The 25,668-nt window shown below is 46.5% G+C and overlaps 1 protein-coding gene across 1 annotated transcript; it reads right to left on the reverse strand.

Annotated features, from left to right (window-relative positions):
• Positions 1–6,060: 6,060 nt before the first annotated feature.
• On the reverse strand, positions 6,061–24,954 carry LOC140911970 (uncharacterized). Its single transcript, XM_073346127.1, has 11 exons — positions 24,867–24,954; positions 23,783–23,878; positions 22,664–22,748; positions 21,850–21,920; positions 20,744–20,805; positions 20,342–20,382; positions 19,738–19,897; positions 10,953–11,037; positions 10,245–10,360; positions 6,796–6,885; positions 6,061–6,150 (listed from the first exon to the last, which is right to left on the reverse strand). Exons 1-11 carry the CDS (start codon positions 24,952–24,954, stop codon positions 6,061–6,063), a joined length of 984 nt encoding a protein of 327 aa, XP_073202228.1.
• Positions 24,955–25,668: the final 714 nt, after the last annotated feature.

Raw genomic sequence — 25,668 nt, forward strand, 5'->3', positions numbered from 1 at the left:
ACTCATATTTCATCTTCTACACTGGAATACAGACATTACAAGTGAGATTAATGCATGGAGCAATTTACAAGCATTTTATAGATTTGAAACACTAAATACATTCTTATAAGACTAATGCCTGTTCTGAACAAACCTAACACACAGGTGAGCTAGTTTGGTTTCCAGCTATGAATTTATCAGCTCTTAGCTAACCCCTACAGCCTTGGCCAGAGCTGGCACTTGGTTTACCAGCATCACAACCTAAATATGGAATTCAAAGCCTAACTTCAAGCACCCATTTTCACCAATCCTGGCCATAGTCTTCTCACTTTAGTGCATACCCTCTGCTCCCCCATACATCTTCCTTTGCTAGGATTATTCATGCTCCTTGCCTAAGTTTCCTATGTGCATGTGTTTAAGTGGAATTCCCAAAATACAACAGCATTATTCTCCATCCATTTTCAGAGGGGAAAAGCAAAGTGGGCCTAGATTTGGTGCTATGTATGCAGCCTTTGGATTTCTTCTCCAATCACTGTAACAGGGCTAATGAATTACCTAGGTAAGTCTCATATACATCACGGGAAGAACAGATAGCTATAGCTAAACTGTTTGCTCTCTCTCACATTAAAATCTGTATTGCAAATTAAAACTGTGTTCAGCCAGCACGAGTGTTCAGACAAAATCACCAGAAATGTCTGTTTTGCCATCAACCGCCTGCTTAAAGGAACATCCATTATGCTGATGAACTCCCGTTCCATTTTTGAAATAATACAAGGCATCCTATTTCATATAGTATGGTTTATATGTTCTGAAGTGTATTTAAAAAAATGATGCTCAACTTGCTTCTGATTAGCACAGCTTAATTAAATGATTAATTGATTCAGCAGGGTACGCAGATACACAAACAGCTGCTTCAACAGATACAAAAGAATCTCCCTCAGATAAGATCAGTAACAGGAGGCAGTCCGCATGGATACGGGTTAATTATAAGGTTGATTAGAATATGAAAGGATGGCTGATTCTACAGTTCAGTAGTTGACAAAAGATTTTGTTTTAAAATACAAAATTGTTAGCCAAACATAAACTATGAGCGTGGTATCAATCGGCAAAGATTCATTGAAGTCAATGGATTTATCTTGATTTACACCACCTGGGGATCTGGTCCCTAGTTTTCTAATTATACAGAACAGCCAAAAAGTTGGAACAGAATTAAAAGTAGTGGAATGACCCACATTCTAAATGACTGTTACTACTCACTGATGCCCTTGTGTCTGTTCACTTGAAAAAGCATGAAACATATGGCTTAATATCATATCTATTGTCTGTGCAATGCCATGTGCAAGTGACTTGTTTGGAAGAGCTGCAGAATTACAGCTCTTAGAAATTATTGGCTGGATCACACTATGGGGAAGAACTAGAAAAATAATCTTTAAAGGTGATTGGATGTGTAATGTGCATAATTGTGGAGGAAACAGTCTGGATTATAATTAGATCCCATATCACCATAGATATGGAAGCAGAAGCTACAAGGTAGGTAGGGAAAGGTGGAAAGAAGTATATTTGGTACTACATGGAGAAACAGGAGAATAAGGAAGTGAGAGGAACATAGCAAAGCGAAAGATGCCTTGAAGACCCAGAATTGGATAAAGGGACCAAGGGCTCTGCATCTAAGAAAAAGAGATGCACTATGATTACATTAAAATGGTCTTGTGGTTAAGGGAGTAGATGGGATTCAGGAGATCTGGCTTTGATGCCTGTTTCTGTCCGAGCCTCCAGGTGTGATTTAGGGCAAGCCACTTAATTTCTCTGTGCCTAATTTGTCGTCTGTAAAATGGGGATGATAATGTTTCCTTCATCCAACCCTCAGTCTATTTGATCTGTTTTGCTTGTAAGCTTTTTGAAACAAGGACTCTCTTTCACTTCTTGTACATACAGCATCTAGTACAATGGGGCCTTGATCTCCGGGCTCCCAGATCTAACAGACATGCTACTGTTAAGAGTAATGTATATGAACGGATAAAAGCTGTGATGCCTTGATCACAGTCCTCCAGATCATCTACATGTCTGTCTTTAACACCATAACATGAGCCCCTAGCTCTGAGACTTGCTGCTGCAGGATTTTACCCCTCCAGTGTAGACATACCCACAGTGCTTAGAAAGGAGGGAAACATAATTATTTACAGATGGGGAAGCTGAATCACAGAAAGAGGGAGTGACTTTCCCAAGTCATGCAACAAGCCAAGAATAAAACCCAGGGGTCTTGTGAACCCCAATCTGTGTCCGTGGAGCCCCAGTGCCCTATCTATGAGGCCACAAAAATGTTAATAATTCAATGTGTTTCTTCTTATAAAAAGGCTTTCTGTGGTGGCCTTCAGTAAAGAGAATTTGCAAAGAGGTAAAGGCCAGACAGGAAAACTTCTTCATCCACAACAGGCGGGTAATAGGTCAGTAAAATAATTTGAAAAGTCTAGGGTCCCTTTGGCAGAAGATGGAGGAAGATCATTATTGTAAATAACACTTTATGAGCCAGTGGTCTCAGATCCCAGGAGAAGTGTAACATGATCAGTGGAACTGGCATCAGAGGGCCCATGTACTCTGGGTGGACTGTTATTGAGGGGAAACCAGGCAAAGAGGGAATACAGGGAGTTAGGCAGATGGGCTTTCCTTTCTAGCACTGGTCATGTACATGACACTAAACTGGGAGGAGAGGTAGATAAGCTGGAGGGTAGGGATAGGATACAGAGGGACCTAGACAAATTGGAGGATTGGGCCAAAAGAAATCTGATGAGGTTCAACAAGGACAAGTGCAGAATCCTGCACTTAGGACGGAATAATCCAATGCACCGCTACAGACTAGGGACTGAATGGCTCGGCAGCAGTTCTGCAGAAAAGGACCTAGGGGACGAGAAGCTGCATATGAGTCAACAGTGTGCCCTTGTTGCCAAGAAGGCCAATGGCATTTTGGGATGTATAAGTAGGGGCATTGCCAGCAGATCGAGGGACGTGATCGTTCCCCTCTATTCGACACTGGTGAGGCCTCATCTGGAGTACTGTGTCCAGTTTTGGGCCCCACACTACAAGAAGGATGTGGAAAAATTGGAAAGAGTCCAGCGGAGGACAACAAAAATGATTAGGGGATTGGAACACATGAGTTATGAGGAGAGGCTGAGGGAACTGGGGATGTTTAGTCTACGGAAGAGAAGAAAGGGGGATTTGATGGGGGATTTGATAGCTGCTTTCAATTACCTGAAAGGGGGTTACAAAGAGGATGGCTCTAGACTGTTCTCAGTGATAGCAGATGACAGAACAAGGAGTAATGGTCTCAAGTTGCAGTGGGGGAGATTTAGGTTGGATATTAGGAAAAACTTTTTCACTAGGAGGGTGGTGAAATACTGGAATGCGTTACCTAGGGAGGTGGTGGAATCTCCTTCTTAGAAGTTTTTAAGGTCAGGCTTGACAAAGCCCTGGCTAGGATGATTTAATTGGGGATCGGTCCTGCTTTGAGCCGGGGGTTGGACTAGATGACTTCCTGAGGTCCCTTCCAACCCTGATATTCTATGATTCTATGTATCTGTGCCTCAGTTTCTCCACCCTGATGATGTTCCACACACTGCTGAGCCACTGCGGTGCTTGTGGCCCTCCAGTCAAAAGCCAGAAGTTCACCCCTTCCAGGCTAAACACAAATGTCCAATGGAAACCAAAACACATAGTCTTTCAGCCCTCGTGGAACTAACTTCTTTGTCCCTGTTGATACGGGTGCTTCCTCCCTGGGCTAAATGATATCTTCCCTTCTATGGCCTCTAGCTCCTTTTTAGTCTCTCTTCAGGCTCAGCAATTGACCCCATTGATGTAGAGCCTGAGAAGGGGGACTTTCACCCTTACCACCACATGTTGCAGCTGGGCCGCTAATTAAGTGCAATTGGCACTACCAGGCCTCTTCCTTCTCTCGTCACCCCTGCTCTGGGTGATTCTCTGTTCTGCCCCATGCCCTTTCCAGGATAACCACAGCCATCTTCCTGGGAGCTCTCAGCCTTCTGCCTGCATCTCCGGCCAGACCAAAGCTAGGCCTGACCTGCACAAAGCAGCCTCCTCTAGCCTGAGGCACCAGCTTGACTTATACAGCCACAGTCCTTCCCCCTAGGAGCGTACATTTCAAATCCTTCCACATGACCATACTTATCACATTCCCTCTGCCTTAAAGGCCCAACCCACCCAATGATGTCCAGGCTTGTGGCATCTGCTCTTCATTGCTGATGGTAAAAGCTGCAAACCCTCCAGCCAGGCCTGCTTCCCTTGCTGCCAGTGTGTGTAGTGGGACTAACAAACTGCTCCCCACATTCACAAGGAAGCAGCTGCCATCAGACAGCCTCAGGCATGGTAGGTGGAAAGGGGGAGCTCAATGGGTGTGGGGGTGAAGGACAGAAGGGGAACCCTAGCAGGAGGGGGCACCCCAGAGTGACAGGCAGCGTTGCCGCCTTTGTAGAAGACTGTTTACTTGGTGCTGTCATGCAAATATCCCAATGAATGCTGCTCTTGCAGGGAGCTAGGACCCCCTCTCTCCTCCACACAGCGAGAACCCTCACCCTGTCCAATCACTAGTGCCAGGAGCCTCTCAACACTGGCAACCAAGACCTCCTGCCCACCTGCCTGTCCACTGCCAGCCTTGGACTGGCACGTAGCCCTATGTGGCAGCTAAGGAGCTGCTGCTGCCTGACAGTTGTGAAGCCTGGAAGGAAGGCAGTGGTGGGGAGGGGTTGAGTCTGGCCCCTTCCCCCAGCTCAGCACCACCTGTGTCCCCATTCCCTAGAGGAAGGGGCAGGGCTTCCCCTGCAAGGGATCTTACTGCTTCTCTGCTCCTCGCTGCAGCAAGAGTCAGTGATGCAGTCCTGCTTCGGGAGAGTGGGGAGTTGCAGTCTCGGTGCAACCCCAGTCTCTGTCTCTCATGCTGCAATTGGTATGGGGGAAGGGCCTCCACCGCAGAGCAGTCCCTGCTGGGTGGGGAGCTGGAGGGAACAGTTCAGAACCACAGTGTTGTGGCAAAAGCAAGCTTCTACCTATCCTGCCACAGCCCCCATCAACTATGATACTCCCTTGCTCACCCTGCATCTCTATTGATGGGGAGCAGATCTGCTGAGTAAGAAGGGGACAGTTATACATAGTTGCTTTGAGAATCTTAAGTCACAAAGGAAGGGAGAAACTGGGAGTCTAGTAGGAAAAACATTTCCAAGAATGAAAAGAGTGAAGATCCACAGACTCAGCCACCATTTATCACTTGCTCAGAGATGCACCAATAAGTTATGCAGAGGGCGACTTTCGACTGAGATGAGCTTAGCAAGGCTGTTATTGACTTGGAGGGGGTTTTTCCTGCCTCTGCACTCTGGTCATTTACCTTTCTGGAGCGGTCAGTAATGCTCTAGTGCATAGGTGCTGGAAATAGGGCTGCTGCCGCATGCCCCGGCTTGAAGTGGTTTCCATCATACAAAGGGTTTACAGTTTGGTTCAATGGCTGTCAGCACCCCCACTATACAAATTGTTCCAGCATTTCTGCTCTAGGGTTTTTCTAGAGGATCCTGCAAGACGTAGAGCATTTCAGTGCATAAAAGTAATTGAGACTCCTTTTGCCAATATTCATGACTCTGCACATATCCAAGTTAAATTTTGTTTATTTCTTTAACAGAACAGAGGAGAGTCACTAGTTGACAAAATCTGTCATTTTTAGGTGCATTTACTTTTCTGATGGGGTTCTCACTGCATGTCTTCTTACTACAGGCCTCAGCTCTTGTCTGTCATCTTCCCATGTACCCTGACTCGATAAACACAAGTGTACTCTGGGTTGCCCCAGTTACTCAGCACATTGAATTTTATGTAAACAAAAAATTTGGAAAGTTCACTCTGAAATTAAAAAAAGAAGTTAAGAGAAATCAAAACCTGTGTTACTTTAAACAGTTTTCTTTAGTCCCAGTCCCGTCTCTATATTAACCCTACTACTGGACCAAATTCAGCCCTGAGGTAGGAGGACAAATTCCCATTGAAATTAATGGAAACTGTGCCAACTTATACCAGGGCTAAGCTTGTCTCAATTTATGTCAAATCAAACTCCAGAGCTTGAAAGTGTTTAGCACCAACTATGGAAAGCTGAAATTCTCTGCTGAAATCAGCTGTGGTGCAGGCCTGGAACAACAGGAAATTTCAACTACCGTGAGGTAAATCATTGCCTCTCCAGCTTTGTGTTCTTTCTTTCTTCCCTGACCCCCTTTACTCCATTGCTTTGTTCAAGCTGGTACTAATGAAACCTAAGTGTTTCAAAAACCCAACTGCCTAGCTTCTTAAGCACTTTCCCTCCATTGCTTCTGGTACAAAAGGTTGGGGGAGACAAAGATGGCTGATTAAGGGAGAAAAGTAGAAGTAAGGAAGAACAGAGTCTAAGTTCAACTCTGATGTACACTGATGTGTTGCCTTTGAAGTTGGTGAAGATGCACCTGCTTGCTGAGTTTGGCCCTACAAATATTTTGCTCCCTGCAAAGCCACTGTCTTCTGCAACTTAGAATGACTGTTGCAGGAGCGGGACTTTGCCAAAAGGGGAGAATTCAGCCAGGGGCCTCCCTTGAAACCAAGTTCACACAGGAACTGAGGGTATCATCTCTCCCTTCCCACATCCTCCCACACTACAGTTCTGTTCTCCCAAAACACCAGTTTAACCACTTTGTAATCTCCTCTCAGAGAGAGATTTCTACATCCTCTCCTTTCCAAGACCTGGTAGGCAAACCTGTATGCATACAATGTCATCTGCCCCAATCTCACCACCCGTTAAAGTACCTTCAGTTGGAAAGTTTGAATGGTCTCTTTTCCTGACTCATACATAAAAGTTCCCAGCAGAGTTTCTTTCCCTGTTTCCTCATCCAGTCCCTAAAATCAGAGTGGGAAGACAGCTGGAAGGAATGATGATGTATTGGAATGTAAACATTCCGAGACCCCACCATGGCCGGATGAGCCCTGGCCGAGCTGCCCCGAGCCCCAGACTGCCCGCCCGAGCCGCCCTGAGTCCTGGGCCACCGGCTTCGAGCTACCAGCCTGCTGGCCACGAGCCACCAGCCCGCCGTCCTCCCCAAGTCCCCAGCCCACTGGCCACCCTGAGCTCTGGCCCACCGGCTCGCCACAACCTGCCATCTGGCTCCAGCCGTCCTGGGCCCCAGCCAGCCATAGTCCCAGGCCCGCCCACCCGAGTCCCCGTTGGCTTCGGGGGAGAAGAGGAGTGAGGGCGGGAAGAGGAGCAGCGTGGGCAGGGCCACAGGGGAAAAGTGGGATGCAGGAGTGGGGTCTTGGGGCAGAGCATGGGTGGGGCCATAGCCTGGGCGCCAATCCTGCAGTGGTGCTCCAAAGGCAGCAGACCAGCGGTGTGACTCCAGAGGGAGGTGCACCACAACCTGTTTGGGGAGGCTTGGCCTCCCCTGGCTTATTATACCCGCCACCCATGCTCGTAGCATGAGCCCCATGAGCGCAAGTCAGTTGACCCCAGGCCCTGAGATTCACTGTGGTCTTTTATTTTTCAGTGTAGATGAATCTCTGCTGCAGTTTCAAGTGAGCTGCCCTAAACCTATTGGATAGGGTTGCTGTGTGATGATGTTAAACAGCTGCTGCTTCCACTTAAGAGGTGGATGTTGTTATCCTTCTGAATCCTTTACCAATAGCACAAGGTTGTTGTGAGTCTTAATTGGTTATTATTTGTAAAGCCACTTTGAGATACTCAGACAAAAAGTACTATAGAAATGAGCATTGTTAGTAGTGATAAAATTACCACCTCATCTGAAAAAAATTCCTTAAACTTGTGCACAGTTGTGAAGAGAACAGACCTGATATCCTGTAAACAGAACATACAAAGCAAGTCTCTTTTCTTGTATTTTCCCACCATAAAATTCCAGTTTAAAAAGTTAAAGGCAGATACTTACACATACAGCAAAATCCTTTGGGGCGCTAGTTACATCTCCAGAGGGAGAGATTGCCTTAGAGATGTGCTGAAGTGTAACAGCGGTTGGGTAAACTTTTTCAGGCAACTTAATTACTACCTGACCCTGAGATCCTTGAAAAGCCCAGCAGTTTCCAGGGTAAACATCTGGCTGGAAGCAGAAATCAACTCCAATTAACACTAATGGAGTAACACATCCCACATACATGTGTATTCAGTGACAAGCACAAAAATTGGTGCCTTCTGTTATTTGACTTTATACTGGTAAATTAATACAGTTCTATCAAATCTACAAAAATGTAGATTTCCTTGCCTATCACCTGAACAGACAGCTTTAATACTGAGCTCAAAGATCAAACCAGAGACTTTCTTATTATTTATTATAGGGAAAATTGCCTTTCCAATAACACTTGAACTTAGGCCATAGCACCACCAAAGTCAATAAAGTTAAATCAGGCCAGAGGTGTTTGCAGTCATTCAAAGCATGAGTCTAAAGATTAAAGATCACAGACAACAGAAGAGAACATGGTTTTCAGTGGTGTTAAGTACAAATGCCAGCAGAAAGTTGGGGCAAAGAAATAACATCCACATAAAAGGGATTTTTGTTGTGATACAATAATTCTTCCACTACTGGGAGCAAATGGTTTCTATGAACTACAGTGCTGTAACTAGCCCGAGTGTACCCAGGAACCTGGTGAAGAAGGCTATAACATATTCAGAGTGGTACACATTGGAGGTTGCTCCCAGTGGGCCTGTTTCACCATCATAAAAAACCCTCATGCAATAATGTTGGGCTTACAGGAAATTACTTGATTTCTTCACCCTTCTTGGAGGAAGAAAGGGAATCACTACTATTACGTATTATTGATTATTTCTATTGCATTAGTGCCTAGAGACCCCAAGGACACCCAGGGGCTTATGGTAATAAGACACTAAGAAATGTTGAAGGAGACATGGCCCTTGCCCTAAAGATCTTACAGTTTAAGGTCCCAATCCAATCCCAATCCCACTGACGTTAATGGGAATTTTTCCAGTGACTTCAGAGGACACTGGATCAGTTGTTAAGGAGGCAAGCAACATACGAAGGGTGGAGGAAAGAAAGACAATTAAAATGTATAGATTTTTATATGCATTAACTACATATTTATGCACTTCAGATCAGGCTCACGGGCCCTCATCCACAAAGGTACTGAGGTGCCTAAACCCCAGACTGAGGCACCTATGTCTTGGGTTTAAGTGCTTATGTTCCAGTTTTAGGCTTCACTGTGATCCAAAAAATTTCTGCCGAACCTTGTAGGTGCCTAACCTGACTTGGTGCCAAAGCCTTCTGGGTTAAAGTTCCATTGGCAACTATGTTTCTGCCTCTAAATATGTGCACTGCTGCCTCCCTCTAGGCCACCAGACACCTATCACACATCAAAGCCTGAGCAAGAAAGAGAGAGAGAGAGAGTACAGTGCAGTGGTTAGGGCACCAGCTGGGAGGTGGGAGACCTGGGTCCAGTCCCCCACTTCAAGGACTCATTTATCCACAGCAGAACAGCTTCAACAGGAGAGATTGAGAGAGCCCCACATCAGAATATCCCATAGCTGCTCAGTGGTTAGAGCACTCTCGGGAGAAGACCCCTGTTCAAGTTTCTTCTCCCCCCCCCCCCGCAGAGGGGAGAATTTAACCTGGGTCTCCAACATCCCAGGTTAGTGTTCTAACCACTGGATTAGAAGTTATAAGGTGGGAACCTCCTCCTCTGGCCCTTTTATGTGGAGCAAGGTAGGCACCGAACTCATTCTCACGAGAAATGACTTGGGCATCTAAGCCCTCTAACTCCAGGAGAGGAGTTCCCCTTGTGAATCACTAATTAGAATCAGGCACCTATCTCCAAGAGAGGGGAGGGGCTTAAGACACCTTCCTCTCATCAGCATCTCCCATTGACTAGCTTAGGAGACTCCCTGCCTAGCATGATGACTTTTGTGGATCCTGTTGTAAGTTGCCTATCTCTTCCTATTCATTGTATAGGAAACCTAGGTGCCTAACTCAGGCTTTGTGGTTCACAGTGTTGTTCCTGTGATTTTTCAGACACTTAAAAGTTAGGTGCCATGGTAGTGAGTGTTGCAACACTTAATTCCCTTGGTGGGTGTGGGTTTAAATGCAAGTTATCTATACCTGACTGCCTCTCAACCTTTCCTTAATTAGTTGGCTAACTAACTGTAGGTCCATCACTGAAGAACTGGTTCTTGAGAAGGTTTTGGAATGAGGACATTTGAAAGTAGTATAAGAGAATACACAAAGTGGACAGATGTGCTCTACCTGTAAAATAGTATCTGGAGGATTTGCAGAAGAAAAGAACCATGAACTAAAACAACACCCCTCTGTTTTCCCAAGTTCATAACTCTTAGATGTTCTGCCTGTATCAATGGTGGCACCTGCAATTAAAATATGAATAGATTAACAAAGGCCAGATCCTATGACAAGCAGTGGATTACAAGGCATTTCTATTGTTACATATAGACCATCAGTCTATCCATCCTGTGTTCCTCACGGTGGTATCTGAGTTCGTAGGTGTCAAAGAAAAAGAGTGGCTACAATATCTTATGGCTGGATTTATGTCACAATATGATGTAGAGAACATCCCATAATGATCTGATATGAAGTTTAGCATGGTATAAATGATAAATCAATATCTAGAATGGGTTTATGTCACACTATTGTAAGGAAAATCAAGATCTCCCATTCACCTTTGGTGAAATCAGTGCAGAAGAGAAGAATGTCTCAGATACTTTTTAAAAGTTCATAACAACATTACCAGAGACATCATGGTCTAGTGGTGAGGGGAGAGGACAGGGATTCTGCTGACTTGGGTTGTATCCCTGACTCTGCCACTGACTTCCTGTATGAACATTGGCAAGTCAACTTAGCACCTCTGTGCCTCAGTTTCCCCAGTTTGTTAAGGAGGAATAACTATACTTATCATTGTAAAGGTACTATATAAGAGCAGAATGCTATGAGTATTCTTACCTATGGATTTCTGAGCCCAGTCAGGCATCTGGATATGGTCCTCATAAACCTTCTTAAATGCTACATTTATCATCTCTAGTACTTGCTGAAAAAAAAGAGAAGACACAAGGTAACGAAGGGAAAGATATTTGCAAACAACATAAACACTCACAGGCACTTAAGGTGAAATACTCAGTGTCAATGAGAAAAATCACAATAAAACACACAACGGTAACTTCCACCTCAAATAAGTTTTCCCAGTAACTGTTGGAAGGATATAAACTCATTCAGCTACTGAGGTGGAGACCACACAGTAAAGCTCTCCACTGCTGTGTCAGAGACCTGGGTTTGGTTTCCACATCATTCTATTGTTCTGGAGGCCAGCTGAATATGAGAGCAGCATGAGTACCATCCAGTCCCCAGAATGTGAGAAAGAGTATCTCACCACTCAGTAATGATCCAGATAGCTAGATAAGAAGAGGCACTGATGGGGAGTCTTATATTCTCCTCCGCTAAAGTTGGTGGCTCAGTTAAAGGTGACTTTGAGAATAGGTGTCAAGGCTAAGGAATTGAAATGATCAAGTCTCCATGATGGGAAGAGAGGGTTAAGTTAAAAAACAAAAACTAGCCCTTAGTATTATAAGATGTGCTTATACAGTGTTTCCATCCAAGGAGTTCAAAGCACTTGATGAAGACAGGGAAGTATTATCTCAGTTGTACAAATGGAACAATAAATGCATAAAAAGCTTAAGAGACATGCTTATGGTCACAAAGCAAGACAATGGCGGAGTGAAGGTGTGACAAGGTGGTGGGCAAAGGGTTGCTGATTCAGCCTTCTGTCACACCAGCTCCCACGTTAATTGTTAATGACAATTAACATTGTCTGGAGGTAACCTGGACCTAATTGAGGAAGCAGAGACAGCTGTCACCTAATTAGCCTGGGGCTGTATAAAAGCCTCAGAGGGAAGAAGCCAGGGGAATACCCCTTCCTGCCTGCAGACAGTGAAGGGCCAGTTGTATATGGTGAAATGGTGGTGGGAGCAAGTCTGTGAATAAATTGCACGAGTGGTTACTAACCCCAGGGTTTCAGTGTGATTTTGTGAATCTAGCAGAGGTGGAACTCAAGGGAGCCCTGCTGTGCTCTGCTACACATGGGGGCTTGTCTGGGATCCCATGCTAGAGCAAGTGTTTGGCAGTCTGGAGATGGAGGAGAACCTGCAAGGGGTGGTCATGCAGCAGGAGGTGGTGCAGAAGGCAGTGCAGAGTTTTCAGCAAGCCCACCACCTAGAGAGACAGGCCTTGTTCACCTGGCAGGCAGAACAGCAGAAAAGCCTGCAGAACTTCATGTGGGAGCAGGCTGGCCTCCAATAGCCGCTCCTGCAGAAAGTGGTGAGCCCCATGGGAAGGGATGGCGTTCAGGCGCCAGGCTTAGGACTGTGTAAAATGGGCCTGACAGATGACCCCAATGCCTTCCTAGGCATATTTGAGTGGGTAGCTGTGGGAGCTGGAGGGGATAGGGCAACCTTGGCCCTGCGGCTAGCTCCCTACCTAGCCAGTGAAGCCCAAGCAGCCTACATGGCCCTAAGTGAAAAGCAGGCCAGGAATTATGAAGCAGTAAAGGCAGCCGTCCTCGATTGGGTGGGGCTGTCCGCGGAGAAGTATGGCCAGAAGTTCTGGTCAGCAAGGTGGATGTGGTGGGGGTTTGCAGCCGTGGGCATTCTCCCAAAAGTTAATGGACTGGGCCACCCACTGCCTGAGAGGCCAGACGCCCAGACAGTGGGGGAGATCATGGACATGCTCGTCCTAGAGCAGTTTTTACAGGGCCTCCCTGAGAACATAAAGGTGTGGGTGAGGAGGTACCAACTGAAAATGATAGAGGCGGCCATAAAGGTTACGGAGGAGTACACAGAGGCAGACTTCCCCAGGAAGGAGAGATGGCCGTGCAAGGAAGCGGAGACTGGGAGAAGGCCCAGATAATACCCCCACCTGGGAAGGGCCCAGAGAACAAACGGGAGGACACCCAAGGGGCTTCCACAGGGTCCAGGCCGGTTGTCTGCTGGCAGTGCTGACGACCAAGACACAAGAAGGGGGATTCCCTGCACATGGATTGTGGGTGGCAGAGTTTTGTGGCTGGGCAAATGCTGGAGGGCAGGGGAAGGGGCGGGAGCTATCCACCATTTCAGTAATGGTGGGGAGGAAACCCCAAAGGAGGTCTGATGAATACAGCCTCAGCCTGCTCCCTGATACAAAGGAAGCTGGTGGGACTGCACTGGTGGATTTCCAGTGCGAAGATTGACTTAGGCTATGTCTGCTACGAAATTAGGTCGAATTTATAGAAGTCAGTTTTGTAGAAAGCGTTTTTATACAGTCGATTGTGTGTGTCCCCACACAAATGCTCTAAGTGCATTTAGTCGGCGGAGTGCATCCACAGTACCAAGGCAACCATCAACTTCTGGAGCGTTGCACTGTAGGTAGCTATCCCACAGTTCCTGCAGTCTCTGCCGCCCATTTGAATTCTGGGTAGAAATCCCAATGCCTGATGGGGCAAAAACATTGTTGCGGGTGGTTTTGGGTACATGCTGTCAGTCGCCCCGCCCTTCCTCCCTCCCACGGTGAAAGCAGCGGCAGACAATCGTTTCGTGCCTTTTTTCCTGGGTTACCTGTGCAGACACCATACCATGGCAAGCATGAAGCCCGCTCAGCTCACCGTCACCGTATGTCTCCTGGGTGCTGGCAGACGCAGTACTGCATTGCTACACAGCAGCAGCTCATTACCTTTTGGTAGCAGACAGTGCAGTATGACTGGTAGCCATTGTCGCCGTACTCCAGGGTGCTCTTTTAGTCAACCTCGGTGAGGTCAGTCAGGGGCGCCTGGGCAAACATGAGAGTGACTCAGCCCGGTCATTTCCCTTTTAAGTTTCATCTCATGGCGATTCAGTCCTGCCGGCAGTTGTATTGCACCGTCTTCTGCTGAGCACCCAGGAGATGACGATGGCTAGCAGTCATACTGCACCGTCTGCTGCCAGCAAGATATATAAAGATAGATGAAGTGGATCAAAACAAGAAATAGGCCAGATTTGTTTTGTATTCATTTTCTCCCCCCTTTCTCTGTGAAATCAACATCCTGTTAAATCCAGGGTTTTGAGTTCTATCTTTGAGGGGGCCATTCTGTTTCTCCTTGATGCAAAGCCACCTGCTCTGTTGATTTTAATTCCCTGTAAGCCAACCTTGTAAGCCATGTTGTCAGTTGCCCCTCCCTCCGTCAGAGCAATGGCAGACACTCTTTTTACACCTTTTTTCAGCGCAGACGCCATAGCACGGGGAACATGGAGCCCGCTCAGATCACCGCGGCAATAATGAGCACTATAAACACCGCACGCATTATCCAGCAGGATATGCAGCACCATAACCTGCAACAAAAGCGAAACCAGGTGAGGAGGAGGCAACTGCAGCACAGTGACGAGAGCGATGAGGGCATGGATATAGACTTCTCGCAAAGTACAGGCCCCTGCAATGTGCACATCATGGTGTCAGTTGGGCAGGCTCATGGCGTGGAACGCTGTTTCTGGGCCTGGGAAACAAGCACAGAGTGGTGGGACTGCATAGTGTTGCAGGTCTGGGATGATTCCCAGTGGCTGCGAAACTTTTGCATGCGTAAGGGCACTTTCATGGAACTTTGTGACTTGCTTTCCCCTGCCCTGAAGCGCAAGAATACCAAGATGAGAGCAGCCCTCACAGTTAAGAAGTGAGTGGCGATAGCCCTGTGGAAGCTTGCAACGCCAGACAAGTACCAGTCAGTCAGGAATCAATTTGGAGTGGGCAAATCTACTGTGGGGGCTGCTGTGATCCACGTAGCCAATGCAATCATTGAGCTGCTGCTATTAAGGGTAGTGACTCTGGGAAATGTGCAGGTCATAGTGGATGGCTTTGCTGCAATGGGATTCCCTAACTGTGGTGGGGCGATAGACAGAACCCATATCCCTATCTTGGGACCGGAGCACCAAGGCAGCCAGTACATAAACCGCAAGGGGTACTTTTCAATAGTGCTGCAAGCTCTGGTGGATCACAAGGGACGTTTCACCAACATCAACGTGGGATGGCCGGGAAAGGTACATGACCCTCGCATCTTCAGGAACACTGGTCTGTTTCAACAGCTGCAGCAAGGGACTTACTTTCCAGACCATAAAATAACCGTTGGGGATGTTGAAATGCCTATATGTATCCTTGGGGACCCAGCCTACTCCTTAATGCCATGGCTCATGAAGCCATACACAGGCAGCCTGGACAGTAGTCAGGAGCTGTTCAACTATAGGCTGAGCAAGTGCAGAATGGTGGTAGAATGTGCATTTGGGCATCTAAAAGCGCGCTGGTGCAGTTTACTGACTCAGTTAGACCTCAGCGAAACTAATATTCCCATTATTATTACTGCTTGCCGTGTGCTCCGCAATATCTGTGCGAGTAAGAGGGAGACATTTATGGCGGGGTGGGAAGTTGAGGCAAATTGCCTAGCCGCTGATTACGCGCAGCCAGACACCAGGGCGGTTAGAAGAGCACAGGAGGGCGCAGTGCGCATCAGAGAAGCTTTGAAAACTAGTTTCATGGCTGACCAGGCTACGGTGTGAAAGGTCTGTTTGTTTTTCCTTGATGGAAACCCGCCCCGGGTTCACTCTACTTTCCTGTAAGCTAAGCACCCTCCCCTCCCCACTTTGATCACAGCTTGCAGAGGCAATAAAGTCATTGTTGCTTCACATTCATGCATTCTTTATTTATTCATTATACAAATAGGGGGATAACTGCCAAGGTAGCCCGGGAGGGGTGGTGGAGGAGGGAAGGACAAGGCCACACAGCACTTTAAAACTTTAAAACTTATTGAATGCCAGCGTTCTGTTGCTTGGACAATCCTCTGGGGTGGAGTGGCTGGGTGGCCGGAGGGCCCCCCCACCGCATTCTTGGGCATCTGGATGAGAAGACTATGGAACTTGGAGAGGAGGGAGGTTGGTTACACAGGGGCTATAGCGGCAGTCTGTGCTCCTGCTGCCTTTCCTGCAGCTCAGCCATATGCTGGAGCATATGCGTTTGATCCTCCAGTAGCCTGAGCATTGACTCCTATCTTCTTTCAGCAAGCTGACGCTACCTATCATCTTCGGCCCACCACCTCTCCTTGCAGTCATATTGTGTTTTCCTGCACTCTGAGACTGTCTGCCTCCACATATTTTGCTGTGCTCTGTCAGTGTGGGAGGACAGCATGAGGTCAGAGAACATTTCATCGCAAGTGCGTTTTTTTCGCCTTCTCATCTTCACTAGCCTCTGGGAAGGAGAAACACATGCAGCTGGTGGAGGGAAAAAAATGGAGAGTGGTAGTTAAAAAGACAAATTTTATAGAACAATGGGTACACTCTTTCACAGTAAACCTTGCTGTTAACATTACATAGCACATGTGCTTTCATTACAAGGTCACATTTTGCCTCTTTTTTGAGGGTATGCCGGTTTGGTGTGAGAGATCACTCATGCAGGGCCGGGCAACAGAATTCGGCTTGCAGGCAGCCATGGTAAGCTACAGTCTTTTGGCTTCTTTAACCTTCATAACGTGTGGGAATGGTTTTAAACAGCAGTGCCCTCATTTCCCATACAAAGTAGCCGTTGGGTTGGCCATTAAAAATGGGTTGGCAGTTTAAAAGGCGGGGCTGCGGTTTCCGAGTTCACGTGCAGCAGAAACCCAACTAACCCCCCCACCTCCACCCCCCCATTCTCTGGGATGATGGCTTCACCCCTCCCCCCACCATGTGGCTAACAGCGGGGAAGATTTCTGTTCAGCCACAGGCAAACAGCCCAGCAGGAACAGGCACCTGTGAATGTCTGCTTACTAAAACCAACTATTTCAACCAGGTGACCATGAATGATATCACTCTCCTGAGGGTAACACAGAGAGATAAAGAACGGATGTTGTTTGAATGCCAGCAAACACCGGGACCATACGCTGCAATGCTTTGTTCTGCGATGATTCCCTACTATTTGCTACTGGCCTGGCGTGGTAAAGTGTCCTACCATGGAGGACAGAATAAGGCTGCCCTCCCTAGAAACCTTTTGCAAAGGCTTTGGGAGTACATCCAGGAGAGTTTTATGGAGATGTCCTTGGAGGATTTCTGCTCCACCCCAGACACGTTAACAGACTTTTCCAGTAGCTGTACTGGCCGTGACTGCCAGGGCAAATTAATCATTAAACACACTTGCTTTTAAACCATGTATAACATTTACAAAGGTACACTCACCAGAGGTCCCTTCTCTTCCTTCAGGGTCCGGGAGCCCACCTTGGGTGGGTTTGGGGGGTACTGGCTCCAGGTCCAGGGTGATAAGCAGATCCTGGCTGTTGGGGAAACCGGTTTCTCCGCTTCCTTGCTGTGAGCTATCTACAACCTCCTCCTCATCATCATCTTCCTCGCCCCCAAAACCAGCTTCCGTGTTGCCTCCCACTCCTTGGACAGAGTCAAAGCACAGGATTGGGGTAATGGTGGCTGCAGCTCATCATAGAAGCGGCATGCCTGGGGCTCTGAACTGGAGCAGCCGTTTGCCTCTCCGGTTTTTTGGTAGGCTTGCCTGAGCTCCTTAATTTTCATGCAGCACTGCTGCGGGTGCCTGTTATAGCCTCTGTCCTTCATGCCATTGGAGATTTTTTCAAATATTTTGGCATTTCGTCTTTTTGACCGGAGTTCTGCCAGCACGGATTCGTCTCCCCATACAGTGATCAGATCCCGTACCTCCCGTTCGGTCCATGCTGGAGCTCTTCTGCGATTCTGGGACTGCATGGTCTCCTGTGCTGATGGGCTCTGTGTGGTGACCTGTGCAGGTGAGCTCGCCACACTGGCCAAACAGGAAATGAGATTCAAAAGTTCACGGGCCTTTTCCTGTATACCTGGCCAGTGCATCTGAGTTGAGAGCGCTGTCAGAGCGGTCACAACTGAGCACTCTGTGATAGCTCCCGTAGGCCAATACCGTCAAATTGCGTCCACAGTACCCCAAATTTGACCCAGCAAGGCCGATTTCAGCGCTAATCCCCTCATTGGGGGTGGAGTAAAGAAATTGATTTTAAGAGCCCTTTAAGTCGAAAAAAAGGGCTTCATTGTGTGGACGGGTGCAGGGTTAAATTGAGATAACGCTGCTAAACTTGACCTAAATTCATAGTGTAGACCAGGCCTTAGAATGAGTCCATGGGGATAGGAGGCAATACCCTATGGCCCAGGTGCCCCTCGAGGTTTGGGGCAGGTTTAAGTGGCAGTGGGTTGGGGTAGTAAAGGGCCTGTCTTACACGGTGGTGGTGGGTATGGACTGGGACCTCTTCCCAGGAGGAAAGGTGGGCAGAGGGAGAAAGCCCACGACAGGGAAAATGGGAGATCCAAGCAGAAAACCCCTAGACAACAGAGCCCAAGAAGGGAGAGGGAAGCTATGGGTGAGACGTCCACCCAGGGTTCTTGACCGAAGAGCAAGGCCCAGTGGAGGGCCTTAATGGCAGACCCCCAAAGGAAGAGACCCAGGCCCTGCTGGACGAGCTTGGGGGACAGGAAGTCCTGAGTGTCCAGAAGAGGGTCATGACCAACCCCAAACTCCTGACTGAAGGGAAGGGGGCGGAAAACCATGGGAACACCTTGGGAGCTATAAATGGTGCAAGGACCTGTGGGTTGTGGGGGAGCTGTGGGGCCGTCGACCTGCCACACAATGTAGTTTCTGTGGGTAGGGGATGGAGGAACCCCACACGGCAAACCCTGGGACTGACCCAAAGAGGGACTCCTCCGTAGAGTCTCTCCCACCCCATTAGAGGGAGGAGAGGATGCAGAAAGGCAAACCTGGCGGTTGGAGAAAGGAGAGGAGGTGTGTGACAGGGTGCTGGGCAAAGAGTTGCTGATTCAGCCCTCTGTCATGCCAGCTCCCACATAGGGGAATAAATTAGAGCTGGCTGGAGGTAACCTGGCGCAAATTGGGGAAGCAGAGACAACTGCCACCTAATTAGCCTGGGGTTGTATAACAGTCTCAGTGGCAGGAAGCCACAGGGGAGCAGAAAGAAAGGGAAAAGACAGGGAGGTAGCTCTTCCCTCCTGCCTGCAGACGATGAAGGACCAACTGTATATGGTGAAACAGTGGTGGGAACAAGTCTGTGAATAAACTGCACGAGTAGTTACTAACCCCAGGGTGACTTTGTGAATCTAGCAGAGGCAGGAGCCAAAGGGGGCCCTGCCACGCTCAGCTACACAGGGATACAACCCAGTTTTGCTGACTCTGAGTTCAATGCCTTAATAACTACACTCACTGCCTCTGAAATTAAGTTTGCTATCCTGTAGTTTAAGAGATACCTCTAGCTGCAGTTTGGGATCAACTGTTGAAGGACTTTGGGATTCCAGATTATACATTTCCAGGAAGAAGTAGGAACCTAAACAATTTTACTGGTATAGTGCCACTCAAATGGTAACATTAAACATTACACTTATGAGATATTTTGGTGAAAAATGACATAATTACCAAAGTTCTAGCAGACACTGTCAGGGCACAGTAGTGAGAAAGCTCCATGAGGGAGATTTTCAGAAGTAGTCCGCACTGGCTCAACTGTTCCCAGCAAAGTCAATGGTAAATCTCCCACTGACTTCAGTGGAAACAGTGTCAGGCCAGCGCTGAGTGTTTTGAAAATCCCATCCCTAATGTTCAGGTCCATAGCAAGGACTAACAGGCCCTAATTGGCTCGGAAGGGTGTGACAGGAAGTAGTGGGAGGGAATGGGGAGAGCTACAGAAAGGTCTAATTATACAATTCCAGCCTCTTACATCTTTGTTCTCTCCTGGGATGTCGCTCTCCTCCAGGGTTTCTTGAACAGAATGCAGGATGCCCTCCATCACACCATTGATCTCTGCATGCAGATGCTGCATCTGCTCTTTAATGTGTTCAATTTCATGGATTTTTTCTTCCAATAAAGTGTGTGACTGCCTTGAAAACATGGAACAACAGATACATGAGAACAGGAGACTGCAAATACACCCATGCCTCTCTTTTCACTGGTCGTATGGACAAACTTGCCCCATTCCCTCCATTTTGAGGAGAATGAGTTTTCATTGATACCAGATGTAATGCTGCTGTAATGTGGACAGGACCTCTGCTGCCTTTGTGCACTTGGAGTGCTGTGGTTAACCTGAGACTGCATTCTTGAGGACATCACTGTATTCACTAGGGATAGAACCCAGGACCTTCAGCTGCAAAAGCAAGAGCCCCTGTACTGCTTCAGTAAAAGGAGTCACTCTATTAGCTAAGCCAGCTCTAATCCTCAAAGTGAACCAGCTACTAAGGAGACATAATCATGCACATTTAGCCAGAGAGTTAGTGACACCTCCACTGAAGTAGGGAATACATTCATAGTCAAGAAATCCCTCTTACCACAGTGACTTCAGCTCTGTTTCATGGTGCTCTGTCATTTCCTGTAAAAGAAAGGCAAACAAATATACTAACCACTAGCACAGCCTCAGTGAAGACTTCTCAACGTAGGCAGGGCAGATGTTCCTTCCCCTCTTTGGAGTCAGAAACAATACGCCCAATGAATTGACACCAGTAATCCCAGTGCATATAGGGAGTCACATCCTGCAGCCCCGACTTCTCCCTTATAGTGGCAAAAGTCTTATTAACGTTAACGGCCATTCTACCTGTTTGATTAAACTGCAAAGACTGCAGGAGCCTGCCACAGATGCTGTGGATCGCAACTTTGTCTGGGAAGGCAATTACTGAAGTTGCTTCTCATTTTGGCTCAGAAGAGTTTCCTTTCCTATCCCAAGAGACACTTACCTGTGATGCTAGCCCCTCTGCTAATCTCCTGGACGATAATGAGCCAACACAGTAAATACCTGCTGCAAATCACACACACAACAGAAAATTATTTCACCAACATTTGTAATCACCACCAAGGCCAGGTTATCCACTTCCAAACCCACATGATAAGATGTTAGCTATGGAGAGCTGAATTTGGGATGCATACAGCTCTGAAAAGACTGTGTTCCAGCCTATTAGACTTATGCCAAGCCCCAGTGATCCACATACCCATGACATGATTATTGCAACTCAATATATCTAGAAATGATGCCACATCCTCTGAGAGCTCCAGGTGGTACAGAATGCAGCAGCCAGTCTGCAAGACAACACTGGTCACAATGAGCACATCTCCCCGATACACCTCTCTCTGAATTGCCTCTTCTGGACAGAGTTCAGGTCTAGGTCTCTGTTCTGACATTCAGAGCCATCACTGGGATGTCTATCTGACATTGTCTCCCCTTTCACATGCGTGACCTCCCAGAATGTTCCTCCAGAACAATGCAATGTAATGTTGACCAATAATGGGAGGCGCCCAAGGAGGAAAGACAGAACTTCCAAAGGAGCTGGGTCTAGACTGGGGAACTCACTCCCACAAGAGATATGAATGGCCAGAGTTCTCACCACATTCAGGACTAAATGTGGAACTCAGCCCTTCAACTTCACTTTCCTCATAAGAAAGGAGTTCCTCACACAGAAAAAAAACCTCAGCATACTTCCCACCTACTCTGTCTTCCACAATCAAATCCACCCCCATTCCTCCCCCAAACCTATCAACTAACCAACCTGTTTACTCCAGCAGGATGGCAAGGAAAAGAAAGGGTGATTGCAATTGTTATTTGGAAATACTGGGAGGTGCTTGGAGGTGTTGTTGGCCATGGAATTATCTAGGTAGATAGTGAAGAAAAACACACACACACACACACACACACACACACACACACATACAATAGTAGCGTGAGCTCTAGTCATAAGAATCCCTAAATCAAAGCAATTAGATTAATTCAGTAAGTAGGCATTTTTGTTTCTAAACTGGAAGTTGAGATGAGACTGTTACAGGTTCCCAGAATTCCATGAATACTCACCATAAATTATTGGAACCAGCAATAACAGGACCTTGAAGAATCTCTTGCTGTTCTGCAAGGTGATTAGGTCTCTGAAGGAGACCAAGCACAGAGTTATCACAGCATCTGCACATATCCATACAATCTTGTTCTGATATTGCATTTATTCAGGCTGGGGCAAATCCTGTAACCCCCATTGCAGGCTTATAGCACACAGTTGGGAGTGGAACTGATGTCGTTCTGCTCTGAAGTGAGGGCTTAGTTGCAGAGAGCCTACATAGAAGTCCCTTCCTCCTGTGTTCCATAGAAGATTCTGCGTGCCCTAATCCAAAATGCAGCAGAATTGGGGATAGGTTAGGGATGAGGCAGAGAAGAAGCAACATATGGCTGATGGATCTGTGACAAGCAAAACCACTGGTCAAACCATATCCATGGACTGTGAGAGAAGAAGCATCAGCCAGAGACTACTGCAGCCCTTAGGATTCAATAGTAGCCATGGACTCTGTACCCCAGGCCTCATAGCACTCTCTTCTGATTATCTCGTTTTCTCAGGCTGTTTTCAGGGACTGAGATTTTGGCCAATGGCAGGTCTAGATAGCGAGCTAGCAGAGGGACTATTTGGTTTCATGAGCAGCTGCCACAGAACTGCACAGAACCTGTCCCAGTGACAATCTGAACAGTAGCCAATGTGAATCATGGACTCCTTGTTTCTAACTGGGCCCACAGGCCCATTAACTTGTATCCCAGTCTCTCTGGGCCAGTTTCCTATTGTGACTCCCAAATATCCATTTCCTCCCCAATACACCCTTCAGAAGAATTTTACTTTCATGCTTACTTTATGGAGATACAAGCCTTTATGAAGGCTCTTGGGAGGGAGGCAACGGCCATTATCAGAAGGCACGGGATGTTAAATACTGTTCCTGTGAAAACAAACCACAATGCAGTTAGGGCTTGATCTGATGGCCATCAAAAACTATGGGAGTTTTTCCACTGATTTCAATAGGCTTTGGATCAGCCCCTTACTTTAAATTGCTTCCACATTCATGTCTTCATTAACCCACCGATGGGACATCACACAAAATATACATTAGCACATACATACACCAGGATTTTCCTACATCATTACATTTGTTTACATCAGTGGTTCCAGTCTCAGGGTCGCATAGGTGTTTTCTGGGGACGGTGAGGGAAGTAGAATTTTTTATGTGAAATAGGGAAACTGACTTTAGTCTTTACTACTATTAATTATTATTATGTAGCCCCAAGTGTGTGCCATGCCCTTTACAGACAAATGTAAAGACAAGGTATCTGCCCAAAAGAGGCTGAAAATTTATCCTTCCAAATGTAAATTGCTGACTGAATTAGGTGAATTTAATTTACAGTACAGCATATTCTTTCATGGACCTATAGGAAGACCATATTTTAGAATATGTAAAAGAAACTATAGACATGCAATACAGGCCAACAATTTAAAAAGTGATTAGGCTGCAGGGGACTGGCATAATCCTAACCCTAAAGTTGTTGCCTCATCTCTGCCTCCAGAGTGGAAATCAGGCTTTTCCAGTTTTCTAAGTCTCACCAAAGTCAATATGGTTCTACCCACTGATGCCGAGAACATTCCCTGACATTCTGGAATTGATTGGATTGAGTTTTGCAGGGTTGCTGTGTTACAGACAGACAAACACACAGAGATGCCATGGAGTTGTGTGTAGGGCATTGCATCTTTGGACCAGTAAGAAAACAAACAAAATAAAAAATGCTCATCAACATTTCTTGCCAGTGAAATTACACGTCTGTCAGTTGCATCAATGCAATCCTTTACAGTGCTTGAAATCCACTCTCCATGTCAGATTATCTGCTCTTGATGCAGTTTTTACTTGTGAAAGCTTTCCTTATTCTTGCTACTGAGCATCAGGAATATATATTATAAGAAAAAAAGTTCCATCATACATACTTAACACACTCTTTTGGGGTGGCAGAGATCCGCTGGATGATGAAGCATTGGTGTTGGTCTCAATTGCCAAGTAGGACATTCTGGTAAATACCTCACCTGTCAAAGAAACATCACGTCATTAGGCAGGCAACCTGTCCCAGCTTCCTTTCTATTTACCTCCAACCATTCAGGTGAAGTCTAAGTCCTACTGGGATCTATAATTTGTTTTCTCTGTCTCTCCCCTTCCATATGCTTGCCTCCTGTTCTCTTTCTGATGTAATTGGTGTGTAGATGTGACCAACAAAATGCCTTGAGATTGGACTGGCTGTTCTCACACTGGGCTACACAGACTGCTCATAGCCTATAGAATAGCACTTGCTATCTGGAGAGAATTTGCTGGCCCTTAGTGATGGTGCCTCTTTCATTGAAGAGCCTGGGCTAATGAAGAAGCTGTAAAGGAGGAGATTAAACTATAGCAGGCTTCTCTAACAGCTGCTGCAGCCATAAGAGGAGATGTGAAAGGAACCCATAATCCAGTGTAAATTTAAACATTAGAGAAAGTTTATTTCTACGCCAGGGCTTCAGTGGGAGCTGAGTCAAGACCCCATGCATTCTGTTTGGCTCAGAGAAATATCATGGGCCCTTATTCTGTGTAGCTATCTGTTACAATTGGCCTATGTGATTGGGCAGTGTTTTCTGGTTATGATTAGACAATATTTTATGTGCATGTTCACTCAATTAGCCTGAACAAAAGCTAAAATGCACACAGGGAGTCCAGTCCTGTAAACTTTCGTGCCATGAACATGCTGACTTCCCACTTGTATGAGCAAGGGTTGCAGGATCAGGACCACCTATATTGTAGGGAGAGATGAAGCCTGCCAGGAGTGCCAGTGTTGTGAAATGTACGCCCGCTGAACTCTTGCCTTTCTGCCTGTATTGAGAGGTTTTTAAAAAAACATCTGGTTTGCTAACCTTTTTCCATGGAAAGCAGGGAAAATAAAAATCTCCCTTTAGCACCAATTATAGTATTTTACAGTTTCATTCCCAAAGGAACCCAGAGTGCTTTACAAACAAAAACAAAGAATTGTTCTTTAGTTGGACTTACTCTCATCTGCCCGGCGCTTCTCAGTTGTTTTTGAAGACCCTTGGCTAGAAGCGGTGAGAGTTGATTTATCAGAGTTACTCCCAGGCATTGTCTGTAACAATAAATGCCTATTGAGAGAAAAAAGGGGGTAAATTACCCAGCATTTCCATTATTTAACTAGGCAAGGAGGAACAGCCAGATTTTTAGGCCACAGAGGAAACATCTGCAACAAAAAAAAGGTTCAGAAAAGGTACACCCACCCGCTCTCACATGTCCCAGAATCACACTGCAGGTCTCCCAGATGGGAGTCTCAATGAACAGCACACCCCAGTTGTCCAGTTTAGAACTAGACATCCAATTTTAACTCTCCCTTGGAAGAAAACTCCTTTAAACCTGCTTCTACAATACAAATATTATTATAGTTTCCCTAAATAATCACCAGTACAGAAAACTGGGGCCGTGTTCTCCCATGGTCCGAAAAGAAAAAGGTATAAATAGAACTCTTACGAATGATCATTGGTAAGAGAAGGCTGGAGAGAAAGTGGGTGCTAATTTTACGGTGAGCCATATCAATCTGTTTTAAGAATGTTGGGTTACTGTAGAAGCAAAGTATATATTTGTAAAGATTTTATCACCTGAAGTTATGTCTGGTTGCCCAGCCAATTTTTAGTCATTAGACAGAAGACAGTCACCCAACTTTAGCAGCAACATCACAGACCCTTTGATTAATGGCTGCAGAATCAGGCTCTAAACTGGGATTGTCCCAAAAAATGTGGGTTTTGTGGGTCCCAAAAGCTGGTGATCGTTGTATTAGTTTCTAGTT

The sequence above is a fragment of the Lepidochelys kempii genome, chromosome 5, assembly GCF_965140265.1.
Source record: "Lepidochelys kempii isolate rLepKem1 chromosome 5, rLepKem1.hap2, whole genome shotgun sequence".
Lineage (NCBI taxonomy): Eukaryota > Metazoa > Chordata > Testudines > Cheloniidae > Lepidochelys > Lepidochelys kempii.